General features: G+C 43.3%; 2 protein-coding genes across 2 annotated transcripts; both read right to left on the reverse strand.

Moving 5' to 3' along the window:
• Positions 1-513: 513 nt before the first annotated feature.
• Positions 514-17,454, reverse strand: LOC118311414 (dynein axonemal heavy chain 10-like). The gene is made up of 53 exons (XM_035635264.2): positions 17,209-17,454; positions 17,006-17,128; positions 16,680-16,913; positions 16,353-16,576; positions 15,741-16,010; positions 15,453-15,636; positions 15,193-15,327; positions 14,944-15,096; positions 14,649-14,837; positions 14,189-14,335; positions 13,824-14,015; positions 13,567-13,685; positions 13,319-13,477; positions 13,075-13,210; positions 12,865-12,987; positions 12,646-12,777; positions 12,298-12,514; positions 11,940-12,059; positions 11,686-11,831; positions 11,269-11,421; positions 10,904-11,164; positions 10,393-10,565; positions 10,195-10,288; positions 9,878-10,045; positions 9,562-9,750; positions 9,004-9,175; positions 8,708-8,911; positions 8,542-8,622; positions 8,260-8,457; positions 8,017-8,178; positions 7,735-7,909; positions 7,388-7,569; positions 7,140-7,276; positions 6,838-7,055; positions 6,470-6,691; positions 6,111-6,258; positions 5,701-5,980; positions 5,359-5,588; positions 4,989-5,262; positions 4,779-4,883; positions 4,468-4,622; positions 4,231-4,385; positions 3,941-4,124; positions 3,596-3,796; positions 2,924-3,133; positions 2,720-2,815; positions 2,459-2,627; positions 2,230-2,361; positions 1,874-2,085; positions 1,621-1,788; positions 1,319-1,499; positions 1,093-1,238; positions 514-990 (listed from the first exon to the last, which is right to left on the reverse strand). Exons 1-53 carry the CDS (start codon positions 17,437-17,439, stop codon positions 844-846), a joined length of 9,216 nt encoding a protein of 3,071 aa, XP_035491157.2. The 5' UTR covers positions 17,440-17,454; the 3' UTR covers positions 514-843.
• On the reverse strand, positions 17,405-22,331 carry LOC124850011 (dynein axonemal heavy chain 10-like). The gene is made up of 17 exons (XM_047331918.1): positions 22,316-22,331; positions 22,263-22,273; positions 22,027-22,221; positions 21,758-21,928; positions 21,324-21,494; positions 21,225-21,235; positions 20,910-20,963; positions 20,541-20,692; positions 19,998-20,205; positions 19,730-19,886; positions 19,135-19,602; positions 18,884-19,042; positions 18,679-18,795; positions 18,469-18,571; positions 18,184-18,362; positions 17,889-18,100; positions 17,405-17,710 (listed from the first exon to the last, which is right to left on the reverse strand). Exons 1-17 carry the CDS (start codon positions 22,329-22,331, stop codon positions 17,530-17,532), a joined length of 2,565 nt encoding a protein of 854 aa, XP_047187874.1. The 3' UTR covers positions 17,405-17,529.
• Between the last annotated feature and the right edge of the window lie 492 nt (positions 22,332-22,823).

Consider the following 22,823-nt stretch of genomic DNA (forward strand, 5'->3'; position numbering starts at 1 on the left):
GTTTTTACATGCTTGTTGTCTGCCTGGAGGGAGCTGCATAACGACTCCAGTTCATCAATCCGGCTATAGTTGACGTTGACACGGGTTTCAAGTGACTGGAGGCGTGTTCTGGTTTCCGTGAAATAGGATTGCAGTTTTTGGATTTGGGTTGACAGATTAGCAAATCCCCTCTTTCCCTCTTTTCAACAGGGGAAGACAACTCCCCTCCTCCGGTGTTTGGTCGTAAACATGCTGTGATCTTCACTCTTTATGATAGTCGCACAAGTTACAGCTGACAAGCGGCCTGACCTTTAGCCCCTTTTGTCATTCAGTGGGGCCTATTTAACATATTTTCAATATTGCTGCTCATGATCATTTCCGTCTACAGTTTAGTCAAACCAGTCCATCCCTGATTACAGCTGCATTCTCATGAATCCCCTAACAGCCTCAGCTGAAACGGTTATCCTCTGTTGTCCTTTTGAACGAAGAGACACAATTATGAAATTATTTACTTTAAGAAAGAGAAAAATGAAATATGATTGAGCTGATTTGCCAATATTTATTCACAACCCAACAGTAGTAGACTTTAGACCTGATGTACTCTGACCCATTGTAAAATGCTGGCACTTAGCCCAGTGTAACTCCAAAGAGAAATCCCCTGGAGCTGCTGCCCAGAGTAAAGAGCCCAGTACCGTTGTGTGCTGCCATTTAGTGAGAAGAGGTAAAGAGATAATGAGTCAAAATATCAGCTCAGAACAGTTTAACACATGTTCAATATTTAAATCACGTCTTGCAGAGATTCAGCCTTACTCATTAACAATTTAGACCAGAGAGCTGAAAGCCAAGCGAGGCTGACGGTTGTCTTTAGTCAGCATTGAGGCTTAAACAGACTCCCTGGAGCACCCAGTGGGAGATGTCCATGGTGGTGAACAGGTCTGCCTCAAACACCAAACCAACACCCATTGCGTTCCTCCGCAAAGACGTAGTGTACACCGGTGTCCGCAGCGTGTTCTGTGGTAAAAAATACACACAAAATGCATGACTGTTAGTAAAAATTGTCAAAATAGTGAACTAGAGTATGGTATGGATGCATGTTGAGCCTGCGGTTCACACCTGTAACCTGAGGCGGCGTGCCTCTATTGGTATGACCCTGAGAATGGGCAGTTCCACAACCAAAACTTTTGGTTTACTCCTCACCAGGCAGCAGTTCTCCATGTCCCAGTCTGCTCCCTCCAGATACAGGCCAGACACAAAAAAGCCTGCAGGGAAAAAGACTGTCCGTCATAGGGGTTAACTCACCACTAATCCTGCTGCAAAAGGACAAGTTTCATTTCGTTACCCTGCCCAGGTCTGTCACCGACTTCTTCCTCGCTGCGGTACTGGGTCACTTCTGTGTACAGTGTGGAAAGATCCAAAGCCCAAACATTTTTCCTGCATGTAGCTTGGACCAGGGCAGTCAGATAGGACTCTGGGATATGAAGTCCTGATAGCCACATTACCTTGGGGTCTCCCTCATCCACCTGATGCACACAACATACACATATTATTTAAATATATGTTCTTAATTTTCTTGACTGTTCCGTAACTCCAGAATAATACAGATGTAAGAGGTGATCTGCGATAGTGAGTGTCCATCCTCACCCACTGGTCATACTGTTCATACCGCCTCTTGAAGTGGATCATCCAGTTGCCGAGTGACTTGAGCGTATCAGGTGCCAACTTTTTCCAAATGGCAGGAATGTTACCATTAAAAAGGGCCAGAGCGACCTCATCCAGCTCACTGCTCATCCCAACCTCACCAGCCAAAGCCTGTGTGACACAAGAGAATTAGAACAAATACAAACCTTGCATGCAGCGCAAAGGCTGTTTTCTGAACACCTTGTTGTTGCCTCACCCTCTGCAGCTCAGCCAGAGAGCGCTGCATGCGAACTACGAGTTTGTTGAAGCGCTCCAGTTCTTGAAGCAGCACCACTGAGGTCGGGGAAATGTCCAAGCCAAACTTTTTACGCATCACGTCCATGTCGTACAAGTTTGGGAGCTTGTTCTGAATGTCCTGGGCCACCTGGCTGATGTACTGATCCCTACTGATGCTCCCACCAGATTCACCTGAGGCATAGTATATTGTGTAAAGGCAGCAATAATAAGAAAGCAAACATTCTTTTACACTAACAGGGATGCTGTTTGGAGTTTTGAATTTCTTCTCTTGAAACTAATGAAGAGGTGAGAGTGATGAAAGATGCCAAATCATACCTGTCTGAGGCTGCAGATCTATTAGGTGGGTCCACATGTCTTTAGCTGCTTGCGTGTAGTATCCTATCTCTGCATTAGAATGAAGGCCCATTACCTCTGGTGTATTTGCCAGTGGCAGGGACTCAATCTCATCTGTCACACAAAAGGGTAAATCTGTGAGCGGTGATTGAACTTCCACTTTACCTTTAACTAAGAGCATATAATATAGTGAAAATAGAAACCAACTGACCAACATATATTTTCTTGGGACCATTTGGAGGTATCTTGTAATCTACATCCTTGTTAAAGAAGTGGAATTGCCGAAAGGTGTAGAAAAGGAAGTCTCCAAGGTACTCATCCATGTAGACTGTCAGGATCCTGCGGTCAAAGCTATCGATGGCTCGCCCACCGTACATCACCTTTAAAATATGATACACACATGCTTATCTTACAGCATTACCTAGCAGGATAATAGAGATAATTTGTTAGAACACCTTGAATTTAGCCTTACCTCCCCAACAAGGTATTTAAGACTTCCCCAGGGAATGTTGCTGTCTCCCTGGTCATGAGCTTTGGTCAGGTAGGTTTTCAGGATATCCATACACACCTGTTTAAAAAGTGAAAACAACTGATAATATAGCTCTTAGATAGAGACCAAAAATTCAACTCAACCAAGTATTTCCAAAATACTATAAAAGACTCCTGTGCTACCTACAAGGAAATCAGACTCGCTGAAGTCGTAGGACACATTCCAGCCAATCTTGCCATACTTGCGTCTCTCTTGCACCACAGCATGGAAGAAGGCCAGCACATACACCAGGCTACGGAAGGCATGGTGTGGGCATTCAGCCAAGGACTCATGGGAGATTTTAGAGTACGTGGATCTCATGTTGAGCTTGAGTCCATTGGGAGGCTCCGTCACCACCTGCACACAATATTAATTTACATGTTCAAACAGAAATTTATCTTCAAAATCCAGTCTCTATTGTTGTCTGCAGTAGTTTTTGTAAAGTGTTAACCATCAAAACACCTGTCTTAACAAGTCATGTGGTTTCATATACAGACTTGGAACCTCTTTTTTTAACAAAAGAGTTTCCCTTGTTTAGAGATTTTCGGTCAATAAGTTAAAATTAATCAGGTTGCAGGAGACAACTGCACCAGTTTCTACAAAACAATTTGACATGTATTGTAAGTATGTAACTTTTTCGTCCATGCTCATTGTCTGCGTCGAGTTTCACTTTACTGTACTGAAAATGAATTGTTGTCTTTTCCAATAGATACACTAAAAACATTCAAATGCAAACAGTTATATGAGTAAATCCTGCCGCCAAACACTGGTTTCTAGAAACTTATAAAACTGCTGAGTACAAAGGGAAATGTTTTTCACCTTTAGAGACCTTTGCAGTATTCCAATGGGGAAATCCTTGATGGGGTTGGTGGTGACCCACAAGCGGAAGTTGGGATGGGGCTTGGTGATCCTCTCTAGAGATTTCTCCAGGTCCTTTAGCCACTTCACAAGCAGGTGACAGTTCTGTAGCATCAACCACTGACCACGGGACACCGCACAATCCAGCAACTGTAGTGCAACCTTCATCATCGGTACAGAGTACAATTAACCTCAACATCTCTACTTGTTTCCTTATGTGACCACTTGGTGATCCCTATACATATTTCACTTAGGACACTCAAAGCTTGATAGCTGTAATACACAAGTGAAATAATTCTTCATTACCTTCTCTTGGCCTTGGCCCATAGCAAGGAACTTGAACTTGTCACCCCCAAAGTCTGATCTCTCGGCCAGTTTCATGAGGTCACTCGCTGGGTCAGAGCCAGGACTCAGGATGAAGATGATGGGGGAGTAAGGTGTGCTCTGCTCATAAATTGCATCATAGCTGATCACAGGGGGCTGAACATATCTGACCAGAAATACAAGAAAACATCAGGGAACATCAGAAACTCAGGGCTTGAGTTATAATAGCTCTTGCACATGAGAGGGAGAAACTGCAACAGAAACAGTCTCACTTCTCGCCCATGGTGACAGTGATGTAGTCAGTCACGGCCCTGTAGACTCTGTCAACACGGAAGCAGCGCAGAAACAGCAGCTTCTGAAAGGCTGACAGGTTCTCCTTATATTTCATGGGGAATGGAGCTTGCTCTGGTCCATCCAAGTCATACCACTGAGGTGAAAAAAGAACCAGGGTTAGGCTCTCAACCGATTAGGTAAAATACCCGGAGCGTGTCCTGACACTGGTCACTTACAGACTTCCACTCAGAGGAATTTTTCTCCACGTCATCAGGCAGAGAGTCAAACTCCTCCGGAAAGAGCTCTGAGAGTTTCACAAGGTCTTCCCAGCCCTGGTCTGGAAGCCAGTCCTGAGGCTTTTTGCGCAGGCTCTTTTCCAGGGATAGATTACCTTTACACACATGAGGTGAAAAAACATGAACATTTGCTTTAAACATTAAGTGCATACACATTTGTGTCTGTTTTTGATCACAGACATCTTATACATATAAGAATATGTAAGTATTTTAGAGGAGTTCAACTGTCCAGACCTCTGTGGACACCTCACCCTTGATAAAGAACTCCAGCTCAGTCTGAATTGCTCTCCCTTCAGCCTGCTCAATCTTCACAGTCATGTTAAAAGAAAAGAGCAGCTTGTGTCTCTCAAACAGACCTAGGGAGATGCCAGTTTATGTCAGTAAGTTCAGGTTACAAAATAATAATAAAAACACTGCTTTATCACAAGAAACAGACTCTTTTCCATGCTTAGTTATTTTACCTGTGCAGCCATAGTTGTAAACACTGTATGTCAGAGTGTTCATGATGTTCTTCAGTCTTCGGGGCAGGTAAGAGTCTGCCAGAGATTTGCGCAGTGAAAAGTGAAACACTTGCAGGTAGGAGGCCAGGGAGTACTGGTACATAGTGTTCACCAGAGCCATTTCTGTCAGTACAAAGAACAGAATAGCGCCACGCTTTGCAGCAGGTCGGTAGCCGTCTCTGAGTTTATCAATGTCCAAGGATGTATTCACAGCCAACTTTAATTTCTCGAATACCTAATGATCACAATGTCGAACAAGGAAAAAAGGAAAGATGAAGGACTTTGGTGAAATTGCTGTTCTGTCACTTATGCTTTCTGTAGCCAAACTGACCTCCGAGGATTTTGACTTGGTTTCCTCCAATGTTTGAACCAGCTCTGTGTTGTCCAATATGTTGCCTGTAGATGTTGCCAGCTCTCTTAGCAGGGAGTCCCCTAAGTTTTTGAGAAGCTTCTTATTATTGCTCGTCTCTTGGATCAAACGTTCACGCTGTTCCTCCAGCTCCTTCTTCTCAAAGCCCATGATAACACTCAGCAGCTGGTCCTCCAGACCCTTAAGGGTCACTACGTGAAACACAGATACAAATAAAGGGCGGACAGACAGACAAAGGGTTTTGTACATGCTGTTAGAAATGTTACAGACAAAAACTATGGTTACCATGCCAAAGGATCTTACCAGAATAGTTAATGACCATGGCTTTTCCAAACACTGATGGGGAATATTTGGGGTTCGCCAGTTTGGTGTTGAGATACAGTTTAAAGTTTGGATCATAGTCCACCTCCTTGTCACCCAGCACGATGACCTGTCTGCCCTCTGCTCCTTTTACATTCTTCTCCAGGACATTGTCAATCACAGGGTCGATGTACTCATCCACATCTTGGAAAAGGAATGGGAAACCATATTTGATGGCCATCTCTAGTTGCTTCAGGAAGTCTGGATCATTGAAAGATGAAATCTGGGGAATAAAAGGACGGCGACAATGTCAGGACCACGTCAGGACTCTTTCCAAAATGCTGTCAGCAGTCACTCTGGGACTAGTTAGCAGTACTGATACATAACTTGCATTGACATGAACTCTTTTGTACCTTGAGGTTATTCTTTTCTTCTTTCTTCTTAATCCAGTTGAGGGCTTGCTGTTGAGGATCAATGCACATGGGAAATCGGCTCCCTCTGGTTGTGAGGATCCCATTCTGCACTGACAGCTCGTCTGGAGGTAAACCCTCCGATCCCCATCTACAGTAAAATACAGGGTTTACTTGACCTACATACACTTAACACCACAGCATCCGCAACGTGATGAGTACAGACAAAATAAAGGCAGATCCAGTGACTTGCTATAAGTACCTACTCTGTTAGCACAACACATATTTCTAATCATTACATATGACAAATTAATGTTACATCTTCTCATATCTGTCTGTTCGGAGTGCACATTGCTTCTCACCTGCTGATTTCTACTTCATCAGTAAGAAGGCTTTCCAATTTGAAAGGCAAGCTCAAGGGGATGCCTCTCTCTTGCACATCCATAACCCATACACGGTACACCATTTCATTCCTGAAGTCCCAGTTGAAGGCCCCTTCATAGCTCAGGAAAGCAGCAGAGATCAGACAGTCACCAAGGAGACGCACACGCCTCTGCTTCAACTCCTCCAAATCTTGTGTCCACCTGAGTGGGGATATTTGAGAGGGTGAGTTGTAAAGAGAGATAGGTACAGACCCGAAGAGATGTAGAAAATTAGATTTCGAAGAAACAGCTAAGCAGCTCTTGGCAGCAACACAATGAGTTACTCATTGCCTCTTTTACAGCCTTACCTCTCATTCTCAGAGCTCAGGCCCGAGATGAGTTTGTCAGCTGCTATCAGCCTCCTCTCCATGAGCTCAGCCTCCTTCTGTAGTTGCTGATTCTCCAAAATTGCTGCTTGGTACTTCTCTCCAAGGGCGTGCAACTCTTTCTGGATATTGCCAAGCTCACTCTGAATGTGTTCCAGCTCCTGCTTACTCTGAAAGAAGTTCTTCTCCAGTAGACCCACCTAGAAAAATATTGGAAGAATGGCAATGATTTGTGTTCCTTCATTGGGAGCACGGTGCGATACCCCTTTCAAGCTTTAAATTACCTTCTTTCTCTTGGGTTGTATCTCCCTGGCAACGTCACAGTAACCCATGATAGCCTCAACATACTTGAACATTCCTGAGCCAGCTTTACTGATGGCCTGCATCTCCTCAAGGCTCGTCTGGAGGTTCTTCAGGAAGCCTAGCCAAGAAAGATCGCAAGGAAAACAACTACTACTATCATGTTCACAACATGGGCATTATTATATGCAGCTGTTATGGTAGGTTTCCATTGATCATGAAGCTGACTTACCTTTGACAGTCCTGACCTGGTTGATATTTATGGAATCACAGTTCATCTCCATCAGCGAGCGCAGGAAATTAGCCTCTGACATCATCCCCTTGGCTGCCTGCCAAGAGATCTCCTTGTGGCCACGCAGCACCAAAATGCACTCACAAACCACCTGCACCTGTTTGGGTGGCTTGGCAAAGGATCTGCACAACAGATTAACAGATGGCATTGACATCTATTTTCTTAACAGGGGATTGGTATGGGTGTCTTAATCACATAAACCACTGTTCATCTATTCATTCGTGCTTATTGCAAGCTTTTTATACAACAGAATGAAAATGATAATCTGAGTAAGGAAGTCAATTTACCTGATCTCTGTGACATCAGATTTGTCTAGATCTTGCAGGGCGCTGCGGGCTGCTCCTAATGCCGGCAGAGCCTCAGCCAGGGAACTTTCCGCTTCTTTCTTCTCAACAGCAATCACTTTGTTCTGCACTTCAATCTCTTTGGCTTTGTCTTCTGCCAGTGTCTTTTTCTCCTCAGCTAGAAGGAAACGTTATTGATAAGTGGTTTGTAACAGCTGTGTTTACCTTTGGAAGTATACAGTCCACTATGCCACTATGAGACATCCCATGCGGTTACCCACTGACCTACAGACGTGTTTGTGACAATCTCATCCAACAGGACTTCGCAAGCTGTGGACTTTTCAGCAAGGACCACCTTCTGCTCTGCTAGCTTGACATTCAGCTCAGCCAGCTGCTCACTGGCCTCCTTCAGTTTATCTAAACCTCCCTCCAGGTGCTTGCACTGAGCTATAGGAGAGAAAATGAGTTAACAAAACAAAGGCTCTAAAGGCATGCACACGAGGAACCAAATTCAAGACATCTTCTCACCCAGGATGTACTGATCCTTCTCCTCCAACAGTGTAGAATAAGTGTTAATGAAATCCAAGTAGTTCTTTGGAGTAACAAAATTACTACGCCTGTGTTTCTGCAGGAATAACTTGCTGTAGTCACCCACAGAAGTATGGACCATGCATACATGAGCTATCACATCTCCAGAGTGGGCCTCGGGAATCATGGGACTTTCACCTGTAAAAAGAAAAAAAAATGTCTGAAAAAAATCTTTAAAAAAAAGAATGCATTAGAAAAAAAGTTGTGTGTATTATTACACACCGAGGAATGATTCAGCAACTGCAAGTAACGCCTGTGGGGGCCATGGCAGGAACCAGTCTATCACAGTGTTGTTCATCAGACCTGAGAAAAAAAAGTTTTAGTTACAGTTGGTAAAATAAGATCAAAATAAATTAAAAATAAAGAGAGACCTGACACAATATTTCACCTGGGAAGTTCCTGCAGCGGGTCCTCAGGGTCTCTCCCACTGGAGACATGCTTAAAACAATGTGTAGATTGTTGGCACTCTTGCTGACAAAGTATTGCCACAGACATTCTTTAGAAGAACCGGCTCCCATTTTTAGCGCCTCATCGCGAAGCTGATTGACAACTAACTCCCTCTCATCATCGGGGAACAATGCAGGGACCATGCCTATTAAGAGAGAGGATGATCAGAATACTACCGCTGAAGCTTTTCTAAAAGAAAAATGCAGCGTGAGTCAGGACATAAGGGCGATAGCCAACCTGAAGTCAGCATGTTGTTAATGAGTTCCAAGAAGCCTTCCTCTGCAACATGGGCATCAGAAAAGAGGAACACCACCTTCTTATTTTCGATGCCAAGTTTCAGGTACAGTGTTTTGAGGTCTTCTCGGAGGTTTGTCTCACCGTATCCTCTGCTTAGTGCTATCTCAAACACCTGGGAAAAGTCGACTTCCATTACAAATAGCTGCAGATTTCTTTGCAAATATAGTTTAATGCTGCTTATCCTTCAAAACCCAAATGTCCCCTTTGAATTTCTCCTCTATAGTTAAAAAAGACTGCTGTCTGCACATCTTCCAAATTCCAAATCTTCACTGAAGCAACGGCTGGACCAAGATAAATATCCAAAACTGAGATGCAACATTATTTTGGCAGGGAATGGAAATACTTTAGACTTGTGTCTTGTGTACATATCAAGCCATCAATAAAAGAAAAGACTTGCTCTGCCAGTAAGTTGCAAGTCAAGAAATCAGAAATTTAGAAAATCATTTTTTAAACATGTCTATTTTTGACATATACCACACTGTCATAAATTTTTACTACCTCACAGCCAGCAGCGAAAGCAGCAAGCTTGGTGAGGGACTGTTTGCCAGAGCCCCCCACACCAACGAGCAGTGCATGGCCTCGATCAATACGGATGATGCGGTGCACCCGGGTAAGATGATCCAGTGCATCATCAAACAGTACAAGGTACATCCTCGCCATGTTCTCATTGTATTCCCCTAGAATTTCCTGCAGAGTGCAAAAACACAGTGGTCTTGCAGTTTATCCATCCATCAATTGCATGATCCATCCAGGTAAACATGTAAACTCTACACAGAATATTGTCATTTAATTATAAAATTCAACTGGATAATACCTGAAACAGGGCTTTTGAAGCATCAAAATCCAGTATGTCCTCATAGACCCTTGGTTCTGTCTCACTGAGGGCTGTCCTGTAGTCTCCAAAAAGAATTGGGTCCCTGATGACTGCCTCCATGTCTGACTTGAAATGCTCCTCAATCAGATTCTTTATGTGGCCTTGGACCTGATTCCAAAAACACACATTTGAAACACTAACTGAAACACAACAAAACAAAACTATTCAGTTATCAGTAGAATTTAAACCTGAAGGAACAGTTACACATGTTATATTTTCCTTGCAGTCAGTAATTATTGATTCTTATTATTTATTACCAAGGCTTTGTCAGTCTCATCAATTAGTCGGTCATGGAAGATTCTCAGGCACTCATTTCTCCAGACTCGCACAAATTGGGCGACAGTTAAAAACCTGTTTGAGAGAGTCATATAGAGCACAGACATTTTTAAACATATGGACCTCTAACTGCAAACTCTCTACTGATCTGATAATAAAATGAATGTGCTAGATCAGACCTGTCCGGTTCGGTGAGTGTTAGTCCATTGTAGACTCTTGACAGGTCCCTGAGGTTGAAGATGTAGTGGAACTTGGACGGGGTGGGTGGCAAATCTTTGATGATGCTGTTATACAGCTCCAACGTGCAGTGGGTGACTTTATCACAAACCTTCTGTATGACGTCCTGGAATGGCTAAAATATTTGAAAAGGTTTATTAAATTTGAGTGATCATATCTGACTGAGATTCTGATATGCACCGATGGTAAATGGACTGCATTTATATTGTGCTTTTCTAGTCTTATTGACAACTCAAAGCGTTTTACAGCACAAGTCACATTCATTCACCCACTCAGACACACACATTCATACAGCGCTGCTATTTACCACAGTGTTTCTGTCACAATTATATACATTCATAGACTGAATTAGAGGCGATTTAGGGTTAAGTGCCCAAGGACACATCGGCATTTGGACTGGGGGGAAGCAGGGATTGCATGGCGTATTGATCTATGAGGGGCAGAGGTACTTACTCTGGTGTGGCCTTTTATAATGGAAGCATAGATGAGGTGGAGTGACTCCACGGCAGGGAAGGGGATGCCGAAAACACTGAAAAGTGAGATGAAGCGGGGATCCACCTTGTTCCTCCCTCCTCCTGCCTTTCCCATGGCAGCAATAAAGCCAAGGTCCTTGAGGACTTTGTAGTTCAGCTCCTTCCCTCTGTCATATATGCCTCCTCGGTCCAATAACAGCTTCAGGAGTGCGATAGGCTGTTGAGTCTCATAATCATCCACCTGAATGAGCGTATGTTGTATTACAAAAATGTTGAACACACAAGCGCCGTCATTCACCACAGTGCAGGAGATACGAGACGTTGTTGAATGCTTGGAGCAGCTACCTTTGGCATATTCATGTCATCCATGAAGACCAACAGTCTCTTTCCCACAGGAGGCCCATAGTTCCCTTTGGTCCTTTTCTCCACATTGGCCTCCAGGTTCCTCTGCACGTCCATTGAAGTCGTTCTAGATGAGAAGTTGATGATCAGGGTAATCTAGATGAGAATCAGAATTGAATTTATTGCCATTGTAAGTGCATACAATGAAATTTAAAATGCTACCCTATGGTGCAAACATAAAAACACACACATTGACTAAAAACATAGAACCGAACTCAGATAGGAACAGACAGAAAAAACACAAAACTATCTTTTTCCAGATGCAGAATCTATCTGCACCTGTGGGAGGAAATTTTCAAGAACTTAAACTCAACTACCATGACATTGGATGGCAGGGTTTGATTAGATAAGCAAACGCACCATTGTATCCGCGCTTAGGTTCTTAAGGAAGTTGTGAATGGTGGCAGTCTTGGACGTGCCAGACTCGCCAACCAGAAGCACTGGCCTCTTTATTTTCACCATCTGCTCCAGGATCCAGTTGGCTCTCGTGGTGTCGATAGTTGGCACTAAAGCAAAGAAAGAGGAAATCAAAGAGGACAAAGTGGCTTGAAGGGGCAAAAAAACCAACAGAAATCCATTTGCATTTACACAGGATACTCAGAATTAATCCTAACCTAGGATATCAGCAAACTTCATTTCAGGGTCGTGAACGTATTTGGTGACCAAGGAACTCCAGGTAACCCACTTCCCATGTGTGCCATCAAAATGGAAATCATACAGAGTCGGCAGGTATCCTGTATGGGTGAAGTCATTTGGTTATAAATATATAAAAGACAAGTAACACAGGAACAAATCTGACAAAAACTTCCATCATGATATTTCAACTTAAAACCATATTTTCAACAGTGACAGCAGGGATGAACAAGCACTATTTTTATAATCTCATACTATCTACAGTGAACCCTAATCTCTCATATACAATATGAGATATTACTCAAACTGAGTGTCTTCAAAATGCATTCTTCTTTTTACCTGGGATCTCACCCGGTCCTGCCAAGGTTTTCTCGTCTTGCACTACAGTTAAGCAGGAAAGACTTTTGATGAACTCATCAAACTTGATCCTGCCATCCTCCAGCAACGAGGCCCCAAGTGAGCAGTAGAGAGCCTCCTGGAAGTAACACTCCAGGACCTCAGCACTGCTGCTTTCACTCTCAAGCAGCGCGTCCAGTGTCAAGCAGAGCTGAGTCACCTGGACATACCAACAACACAAGAACAATTCATGCATTCGGGGGACCATGCTAATTTACATTCAATTCTTCATGCATGCCTACAACAAATACCGGTACTGGAGTACATGTGAGAAAGATGAGATGAACCTACCATGTTCAGATCTGTCTGTGCGACAACAGTCTTCAGTTTCTCCCCTTGTTTGCCATCAACAATACCATCCACAATCATGTCAATACACTTGGGCACATATTTCTCAAACAGTTTGTTGAGCGTTTCGTGTTCCTAGAAAAAACAAAACAAAGACAGTGTTGAGACGTTATCAAATTATAAGCAAGTATATAACATAATGCGTATGTTTTGTTTCCAAACCCGTTCAGGTCTGTCTAACAGCCATCTCTGCCAGTATGGGGTATATCGCAGGTTTTTGGGGTCAACAAAAACCATTCCACAGCGGGAAACAGTCGCAGGGGAAGCGTACTGTAGATCTCCGACCTGTAGTGATGAAGTTTTCTTATAATGTTCTGAAAGTTGCTTAGCCGAATAGGGAGAGGTGACAGCAATCGTGAAATTCAGACAGACCTCAAACAGCAGGGCACAGTGACTCTGCAAACGGATCCGTTCACCATTGGCTAGCGTGAGGATCTTGTTGTCGTCCATCACTGAGTTCATATTCTCGACCCACAGAGCGTCTACATCGCCATCAAACAGGATGTACCTGAGAGTCAAAAGTCGATGTTTTTTTTTCTTCTTTATCTATGCATAAATATTTCTTAATGGACGGATTAATTAAGCGTTTCCTTTATTTTATTTGACTTTTTTTTACCTTCGCCTATCTTTGTCAGTAGGCTTGTTGTTTTCGCGGAAGATGTTGGATAAGATCCCGTCAGTCCAGTCTCGAGTTTCAGGGTCCAGAATACCATAAAGTTCAATGACACTCATGGCTTTAGGGTTCAGTGGGTAAATCTTGGTGTGCAATCCCAATCTGATGATGAGATATAATACAGATGGCAACTGTTCACCCAAAATATCAGCAAGGTGGTGGAAACTTAAGAGATGTAAACTGACACTGACTTGGTCTGAGCTTGACATAATGTGGTGATAACAACTGATTTCCCTCCACCTGTTGGTCCCACAATCATAGTTGTGTGTCTGGTCATCATTGTCTCATAGAGTTGGACAACTTTATCCACCTGAGACCATAAAGATTAGAGCATGTCACCATCTAACCACACTTATGCTGAAACTAAATCTTTGCTACTGAAACTCAACAGTCTGTCATTTGTGTAAGGAAGCCTGTGTGTGAAAGAATCAAATCCCAGATGGGGCACCTGGTTAGGCAGTGTGATATATTTGTTTTCTTCCAGGATCTGTTCCACGGCATCAGTGATGCTGGGATAGCGAACACGGGGGCAGTCAAGCCCAGGGAACAGGTCTGAGATCAGTCCGAGGAACAGAGGCACATCTTCAAACACAAACTTTGGAAGGTTCATGTCCCGAAGAGCACGCATCAACACTACATCCTGTGGCGAGCAAAGACAGAAATAGCAGTGAATAAGTGACATCTAAGTAATTTCCCAACAAGCAATTAAACTTCACTGTGTACCTGTGGGATTACAAATGACTCCTTGGTTCCATATCAAATTTAAACTGAAAGGTGAAGTTTTTTATATTCACTATTTAAAAAATGGTGTACCTCTTTCAGGTCTGGTGAGCCTCTTTTCAGCTCTCCTGCCATCACTAGGACAGACTTCAGAGCTCGCAGTCCAAAGTCGTAATGAGACTGCTTGGACAGCTGCTCTCGGGCCAGCTTATACAGTACCGTCATCTTCTTTGCCAGCACCTGAGTCGCACAAAAGTGAAGAGATAAAATCCTCAGAGAGAAATGTAGGTGTGTAGGTAAGCATTAAACCGAGTTTAGTGTAAATGAAAATAATGTTGTTTTATGCAGGAATAGGTATCAATGGATAATGCAATTGAAGGCAAGTAAATCATCACTATCCTTGCATTTCTAATTTACTTGAGAACATCAAAAATATTGATACATTTGAGTGATATTGCATATACATGGATAATTACTTTATACATTACTCAGGATAAGATCATCAGCTAACTTGGCAACAATATAATTCGTGCTATGTGTCTGTATCCCTCACCTTGGCCATTAGGAAGCCCTCAGAGAAGAGCATGATCTCACAAATCTGCTGCAGGTCAGGAACAATGACCACCACAGGCCTGAAGAGGGCTTTCACTGATTCTGGCAGCTCTGTGCGGCCGGCATAACCCGGGTTCATGGTGATGAAAATCCCCATGCGGCTGTCCAGGCTGATCTCTTGCCCTTCGAACTGATGTGTGCATAGTGAGAAGGTGATTATGTCCGAATCTTTATGAAAACTGGAAACATTTCCCATGGATTCATTACTGGCTCTGCGTAAACTACAACAGACTTACATGAAACCTTTCACGGTGCAGAATGAGAGCATTGCGGATGGTCTGGATTTGGGAGGAGATAACTGACAACACTGAGGCATCGATACGATTGAACTCATCGAAGCAGCCCCAAGCTCCACACTGGGCAAGGCCAGACAAGATCTTACCCACGGCCTGCACACACAGAAAGAGGTATTTTCAGCCCAGTCACGGAACAGCTTTATTGTTATTGTACAGTAGGTGCTAGCTCTTCAAATGTAGGCTTCTTACCATGTAGTCCATGCCCTCACCACAGTTTGTAACCACACAGAGCAGGCCTAAAGCCTTGGCCAGATCTTTGGTGGACTCTGTCTTTCCTGTACCCGCCGGTCCAGCAGGTGCTCCGCCCAGGAACATGGAGAGGGCCTGCATCACATATACACAGTCATGGACATCCAGTCGTCGAAAACCAGCTGATGGAACAATTTACACATATCTGCTTGCTTTTATAAATTCTTTTTGAAGATACAAATATGGAGAGCTTCTCAGACCTGGGTGAGGGTGAGGTAGATCCGGTCCGTCAGTGGGGTTATAACCAATCGACCATTCAATCCCATGTATTCATACCCATAAGAGAACGAAGCGCTGCACTGACGCACGAATAGGTCGTCTTGTTCCCGGACCCAGTAGAATCTCAGTTGGCTTTCCCACTCAAACTCTCGTGCATCCATTATACTGGAAAGATACATATATATTTATTTGTATTCAAGTTTACCATGAAACACGCATCTGAATTAATTCATATCAATTCATTGATTTTATAGCTGGAAAAGGTTTACCTGTTTAGAACAAAGCTGTCCACAACGTCTCTTGCATGCACATCGATGATGAGCACAGTGTTGATCTTCCGCCTGTCATTTGTCTTCATAGGTTGTGTGATACGTGTCACCAGCTCATTAATTTGCTGGTGCATTTTCTTAGCAAAGTTCTTCAGTGCGAGCTTCTCTCCTTTATTCACATTTTCAAAAACATCCTCGAGCTCCCACGTCCACCACACTTGAGTGGCGGCTAACACCACCATGCCCTGGTACAGCAACATCCAATCCACCCTGAGAGACACAAGGGAATGACAAATTCACTGTGGCTTGTTTGCACACGTACCCACAGACACGCCTTCACAATCAATCTGAATGGAATGGTAATGCATTTATATAGTCATTTTCAAAGTGCTTTACAAGTGACATTCACCCATACACATTAATACAGCACTTCCATCTAAATATAGTGCGCTTCTCTATCATTCATTCTTCCCATTCAAACACTGCAGACACGGCCATCAAGCGTAATCTGGGGCTCTGTGTTTTGGACCAGAAAACTTCGACGTGCAGACTGGAGGAGGCGGGGATCACACCAGCAACCTTCTGTTGAGTCACAGCCGCCCGTAAACCCACCTGCTCCTGTCTTGACAGTAGTAGAAGATTGCTTCTTTAGTAATCAGTCTATTGGTCCGCCTCATCTCTAGCAGTACTCCCGTCATCCATTCCTCCACTCTGCCCTCCACTGGGACTGGCGTCCTCAGCCCCATCACCTCCCCTTCAGCAGACACCATGGCTCCAGCTGTTATCTCCCCCTTGCCTTCCACATCAAACCTCAGAGATGCAATGTTGTCATACATCTTGCGGGGGAAAAGCAAGAAAAGAAAAAATAATGAGGGAAATGTTTCACACACGTTGAAAGCGTCACTCGTTTTTGTATGTTAAGTATCATGAGGATGATACCTTAATAATATGCTCCTGGACACAGGCAGGGTCACTACTCCCCAGAATGCTGAGCAGTTCATCATCAGAGATGAAGAAGAAGCGAGGAAACGCATTCCGCTTAGAGTCCAGGTAGTCACTGAGGCTCTTCTGGCACCTCTCCAGACCCTCACTCAGGGCCTGCAGGTCTGGTAGTCGGTTAGGAACCAGGCAACACCGTTTAATGTTTGGGCCTTTCGCTGTTTCACTCATTGTCTACACAGGAAATTAAGGTAAATTATAATATTTTGAGATGTCCAGTCACAGACCACTGTGCTTCACCAGGCTATTATTTTGGCAACACTCACTTCTTTAAACTTCTTGTCAATGTTATCAAATTTCTTGGCTTCTTCGGGTAACTGTGAGCTGATGTCCCCACCAATGAATATGCTCTCCAGGTACATCCATTTCCGTTGTACCAGCAACCATACCTGGGCAAAAAAATGTTTTTTCAGCAGGGATTTTATAGATCAGCTCAAGTGTGATGAGAGATTTGGTCACTCTCACTGACCTCTATGGTCTCACTAATGTGGGACAGGTCTTTTTCCCATTTTTGTATGGGGACTAGGAAGTGTCCAACAAAACGGCTGCCCGCCAAGCTCTGTAAGTTCATGGCATCGTTCTCCACATTCAGCAGGATCTCATCCACAGCACCCAGAACAGAACCACGTTCTTCGGTCCCTTTAAAATAGGGCTGCACAATGAACTTCATGTTTTCCCAGGTTTCCACCACCTCCTTCATTTCCTGGCAGCGCAGACACAAAAATGGATAATAAGTATTTGTAATTCCACAGATAAACTGGTATAACTGGTCCCTTACTCCAGTTTGAGGTTATTGACAAAGGCGGATGCTTGCCTTCTCAATACCGAGCTCTTTCACAGCAGACGTGACAATGTCACCTATGACATTTGCATATTTATGCAACTCCATTGCAAACATGTTCTCCAGAGTGAAGGTGTCAGGGTTCATGTCAAAGTTAGTGCCGGTCCTCTCCATCAGTTCCTTCCAGTGTCTGTGGCCCAGAGTACAAAAATGTATATTAAACTGTATATTCTGGTTCACGTTACTATGCAAAATAAATAAAAAATGAAGTTTAAAAAAATAAACATATAAACATAAACAAAATATTCTGGTCTACGTTCATTTTCAGGATTTCAAACTCAATCATCAATCTTTTGCTGAGGACTGACCTGTCTCTGAGGGCATCATTCTTCAGGTCCAGCAGAAGAGGTAGAGACTCTCTGAACTCCTTAAGGCGTCCTTCCAGGATGTAGGCCACAGGCAACGCCCGCACATGTTTGGGCAGCTGCCTCAAGCTTTTGCTGAAACCCTCAACTCCATCCTGTAGCAGCTGGATGTCTAAATGAACCCACAGGGTCTGAGACCAATCTGTCTTTGCATCCTGGAAGATTTAAGGCCAAACAATAAATACTTAATACATAATGATGTGTCCCAATAAGCAACTCAAATTTCAACACATCCCACCTTCTGAGCTTTATATATATCATATATTTGTCTCAGGCCCATCATTTCCTTCTGCATGGTGATAATCTCTGGGAACACAGTGACTGGTAGGTCAAACAGCTTCTCAGCATTAGCTAGCTTCTGTCGTCCTGCCATTATGTTGGCAAGATCGGCCTCATATGTTTCCAGAATGGTCAGTCCTGCAAAGACCAATGAAGAGAGACTGGTTACCCCACTACAGATTCATCACCATATATTATTGCTCTAGATATGAGAACTAAATGCAGGGTCAAAGTACCAAAGTACCTTTCTCCAAATCATCTCCCACAGCTCCAGGACCATGCATGTCGAAGCTTTCGGCAAAGATAGACACCTCCTTCTTAAACTCTTCAGTCTTCTCCTTTGTAATCTTTGGGATTGTTGGAGATAAAAACAAGACATTCCTTAATTTTCATCTCTACAAACTGTGCTTTTCATTTTCTGTTTTAGTAGAATTGTGTGGGTTTGATGTCTTACCTGAGTAAATGATTTCTTGGCATTTGTCAAACATCGGTCCACTTGTCTGGATTCTGTAAAAAGGTCACTCCAAATCTGGCCAATACTGGCCACCAGCTCCAGTTCATCCTCTCCGACCTTTGCATAGAATATAGAGCATAAGAAGTACAGAAAGGGAAACCACTAATGTTTTCAGGGGATAATATTTAGGACTAACACACAGTACCTCCACTTTGTACATTGCCAGTGTTCTGTATCTCTCCCTGATATCAATGAATCTAATCTCCACATCTGCAGACATGCATTTGATATCTGAGATCGTACCGAGGACGGACTTCAGGTCTTCCAAAGTGTCAGGGCTCTGTTTCAGCTTTGCGTCCAGTTCCTTTTATAGTAAAAAAACATAGAATATCATAAAAATCCACGAATATTTTCAATAAAAAAATTAGACACTCACTGTATAGCATTATTCAGTACCATGAGTTCATCTCTCAAATTGAAGAGATCCTCTTTGGTAGGATTATTGAGCAGACCCCCTAGTGAATTGATCCAGGACTCAACAATCTTTTGCACTGTGTGAACCAGAGGTTTCAGGTTTAGATGGATGATGTGTTCGATGTTAAACAGGGGCTTCAGCATCACCTCATGCCTTACACCAGAAAGGAACAGCAGCTTATCATCATACACGACCCAGGACGGATGACTTGCAGCAAATTTTTCATTGATGATGGTTATGTCCTTTTCCCAAAGAGGCCGATAGCGTCTCCAGGGGCCAAGGTACTGATCCAGAGAGAGGACCAGCTGCTGGATGTTCTGGGACACTGTTATGGCACTTTCATTTATCTGAGGATGCTGCTTCACGTCACTGTAGAAGCTGAATGCCACAGATTCATTTGGTTTTGGAGGGCACTTAATGCAGGTCCCACGCATCCAACGCACAAATTTCTAAAACACAAAATTGGGCCAGAATTAAGTCCCACTGTCAAATGTGTGTCACAATCTAACAAATACATACATTTTCAAAAAATGTAACACACAACGGTGACACATACGAGAATCCCGATGAACCCACCTTGGTGCTCTCTACACAGTCGCTGAGACAGTGCATGATCAGCCAGTAGATCTCATTGTTATGGGGCTGCAACACAATCTCAGGGGCAGACAGGATGGCATCGACTTGGAAAAGTGCGGTACGTCCCATCACCGCCACGTTGAAGGCCTGGATGCTCCTAGATGTGAAATTGAACAAGATGGATGTTAGAGTGGTTGAGACAGACAGCGCGGAGAAAAACTGCTCACAAAAATAGATGACTTCAAAAACATTAACGGTGTGTAATTACCTCAGCACCATCTTCGTGAGGGAGTCAAACACCTTTTCTTCCCAGTACAGGTAATAATCTGCCATACATTTGGCTTTGCCACTGCTGGTGTCCATGATCAAATGTTCTGTTTTAATAATGCTGTGTCCGATGTCGCTGTACTTCATAACCAGCAAATTCACAGATTTACCCCGCTCTCGCTCAATATGTTCACAGAACTCCTTGACATCTTGGAAAAAACAACAACATGCAATTCATTCAATGAAAAATACATGTAAAGGATTAAATCCAATAAATAATGTCCTATTAGTTATACCTGGCAATATGTTTGATTGTTTATCTGGGACTGGGAATTTCAGTAAGTTGGCCATCACCATGGACTGCAACTTGGAATTAATATCTCTCTCATTCATCTGAATTTGATTGACAACCGACTGAAATTTTGAAACAGCCTGGGCGCATTCTTTGATGAATTCAGGAATACCTAAAACCAAATAAAACCCATTACAGACATGTATTTTATCACACCACACGTGTGCATAAATGGGCAAAAATTGGGCATACCCAAGGACTTCCAGTTGAGTCTTTCGCATCCAAAATGCATCACTTTTTTGACCGCTTTCATCTGTTGAGCCAGCATAATGAACTTTGCGTCGCTCAGGCTGTCCATTACAGAGTGAAAGCAGTTAACAAGCTTCCTCAGCTCATCAACATACCTAAGAACAAGGATGAAACAAGTCAGACAAGACATTACATCAGTCTGAGGTTCTGATGTTTGGAATAGACTGCACTGTGGTCCTGTGAGTGTCATTACTTAATATATATGTGCTCCTGTAGAGCAACACTCGTAGCCAGTTGAGGCACAGTGAAGTCCAGTGCCACAAGGTTGATTGTTTCAGAAATAACTTCCCTGATCTCTGGGGCAAAGTTTACATGGTATCGCACGCCCCTCTGTCGTGTGCCTTCAGCTGGTGGGACATCCTTAGCCTGAGAAGGAGTGACAAATGAACAGAGAGGCTGGGAATTTAAGAGAGGGACAGCTGATGTATGTGTATTTTTCACAACACTGAGCAAGAGTTACAAGAAAGCAAATTGCAAGAGACAAATACCAATTCTGCTGGGATTTGTTTTTCAGTCACTAGTAGGTTTTTTTTGATTAGCAATGGCAAGTTGTGATCCGTCACAGCCAGCCAGTGTTCATATGTCTCCATCTCATAGTGCCTGAACTGTAATGCCACTTGCACATACTTGTCCTTGGCCTGAACAGAATGCAGCAAAAGTCACATAGAGGGTTTCAATTACATTTTTGATGTGTATGTCACAGTGCAACAGTAAAAACAACCTCACCACTTTGCCCTGTTCACTCTCAAGCATCTCTGGCAAGTCCAGGAAGGGAAGGATGGTGTGTTTGATGCGGTAGAGCAGAGATCGGGCCCATTTGATGGATCCAGCCACAGGAGGCTTGTTCAGTGGTGGGTTATCCTTGTTTGCCTTAAAGAGTTCATTTATGATGTCCACCTACAACAAAGACAAAAACGACTTAGAAATGCTACAAAGCTGCCTGTGGCAGACCACGACTACTCTATTCCAAATTACAGCTATGATAGTGTGTTATAGTTGTGTTTCTTTAAACAGTGTTGAATGATGAGGCGGCCTGCAGTTTTACTTCTAGGTTCACATCCTCAACAGAAGCTGATATTTTCACACATTATCACAGACCTCAATTCAACAACAAAGTCAATTATCAGCCAGCACTTTCCCTTGACATCACAATGCAATACCTCTTTGCAATATAGAGCCAGTATGTGATTGAACTTTCTCATCAAATGGTTACTGATGGCCTCCCTGGAGCGCATGTGTTTGAACTTCAGGAGCACGTCAAAGGCAGCAGCTGAAGAGCGCAATGTCTTGAAAGACTGATCAATGAGACTGATGGCTTCGCTGTCAATAGTCTGTGCAGACACATGTAAAAAGTGAATCAGCTTGAAAACTGTTTTGATCCAGAACTCCCATTTTCACCGCTTCTGCGTTCTAGACGTCCCAAACTCACCTCCACCGTAGTGTTCAAGTCTTGCATGATCGTTTTCCAGCTGCTCTTCTTACAGATGTTGAAAGGATCAAAATTGACCTCCTCAATAGGCAAAACCAGACTGTCCACTCTGCACAGCATTTCATCAATGTGTTTTAGGTCACCAGTCACACCTTTTAGCTCAGGGCCAAAGATGTCATAGAATTCCTCCAGAATCTGCACAAAACAAATGCAGGAGAACTATCAAAAACTGCAACAATTTCAGTTACTGAATCAGAGGTCAGTATTTATGAAGTTTAAGTATTCTGACCTGTAAAACACTGCATAGATCCTGGCAGATGGAAGCCATGTAATCAGTCCTCTCAAACAGTTTCTTGCGGTCAAATTCCCAGCGTGGAACCGTTTCTGATTTTTCGATATCAGCGCGCACTTCAAAGTAGGACGACTTCCACTGGTCCAGAACCTGTTTAGCATCATGAACGTTGGATTTGGCTACTTCCCTCTTCTCTCTGTCCAGGACACAGCGCGTAGTTAAGTTACACTCAAACCACAACACAAACTATTTGAATACAGGATTCTGACTGACAACTGAACAATATCGATATTAGAAACATATAGGTAAATGTAAATCTTATCTAGGATCTGAACTTCTAATATAAATTTAGACGTATCAGCACATACTTGAATAACGTGTGGACATCAATTACGTGACACACACGTTCACACAGCTGCCAGGCAATACGCTCCATGAGAGGGACCACACGTTCTTTTGTGTTATAGTGCCAAGACATCATCCACACAATGTGCACGGTCTCCAT

Source organism: Scophthalmus maximus, chromosome 5 (genome assembly GCF_022379125.1).
Source record: "Scophthalmus maximus strain ysfricsl-2021 chromosome 5, ASM2237912v1, whole genome shotgun sequence".
NCBI lineage: Eukaryota > Metazoa > Chordata > Actinopteri > Pleuronectiformes > Scophthalmidae > Scophthalmus > Scophthalmus maximus.

Coding starts and splice junctions, on each gene's coding strand:
- LOC118311414 (XM_035635264.2), bottom strand. CDS start 17,439: ATGAAGGAGGTGGTGGAAACCTGGGAAAACATGAAGTTCATTGTGCAG. Junction 11,832..11,939: donor GAAGTTTGCTGATATCCTAG/GTTAGGATTAAT, acceptor TCTTTGCTTTAG/TGCCAACTATCGACACCACG. Junction 10,289..10,392: donor ACACTCACCGAACCGGACAG/GTCTGATCTAGC, acceptor TCTCTCAAACAG/GTTTTTAACTGTCGCCCAAT.
- LOC124850011 (XM_047331918.1), bottom strand. Junction 20,693..20,909: donor AGAGGGGCGTGCGATACCAT/GTAAACTTTGCC, acceptor CCTTGTTCTTAG/GTATGTTGATGAGCTGAGGA. Junction 19,603..19,729: donor ACTGTGTAGAGAGCACCAAG/GTGGGTTCATCG, acceptor TTTGTGTTTTAG/AAATTTGTGCGTTGGATGCG.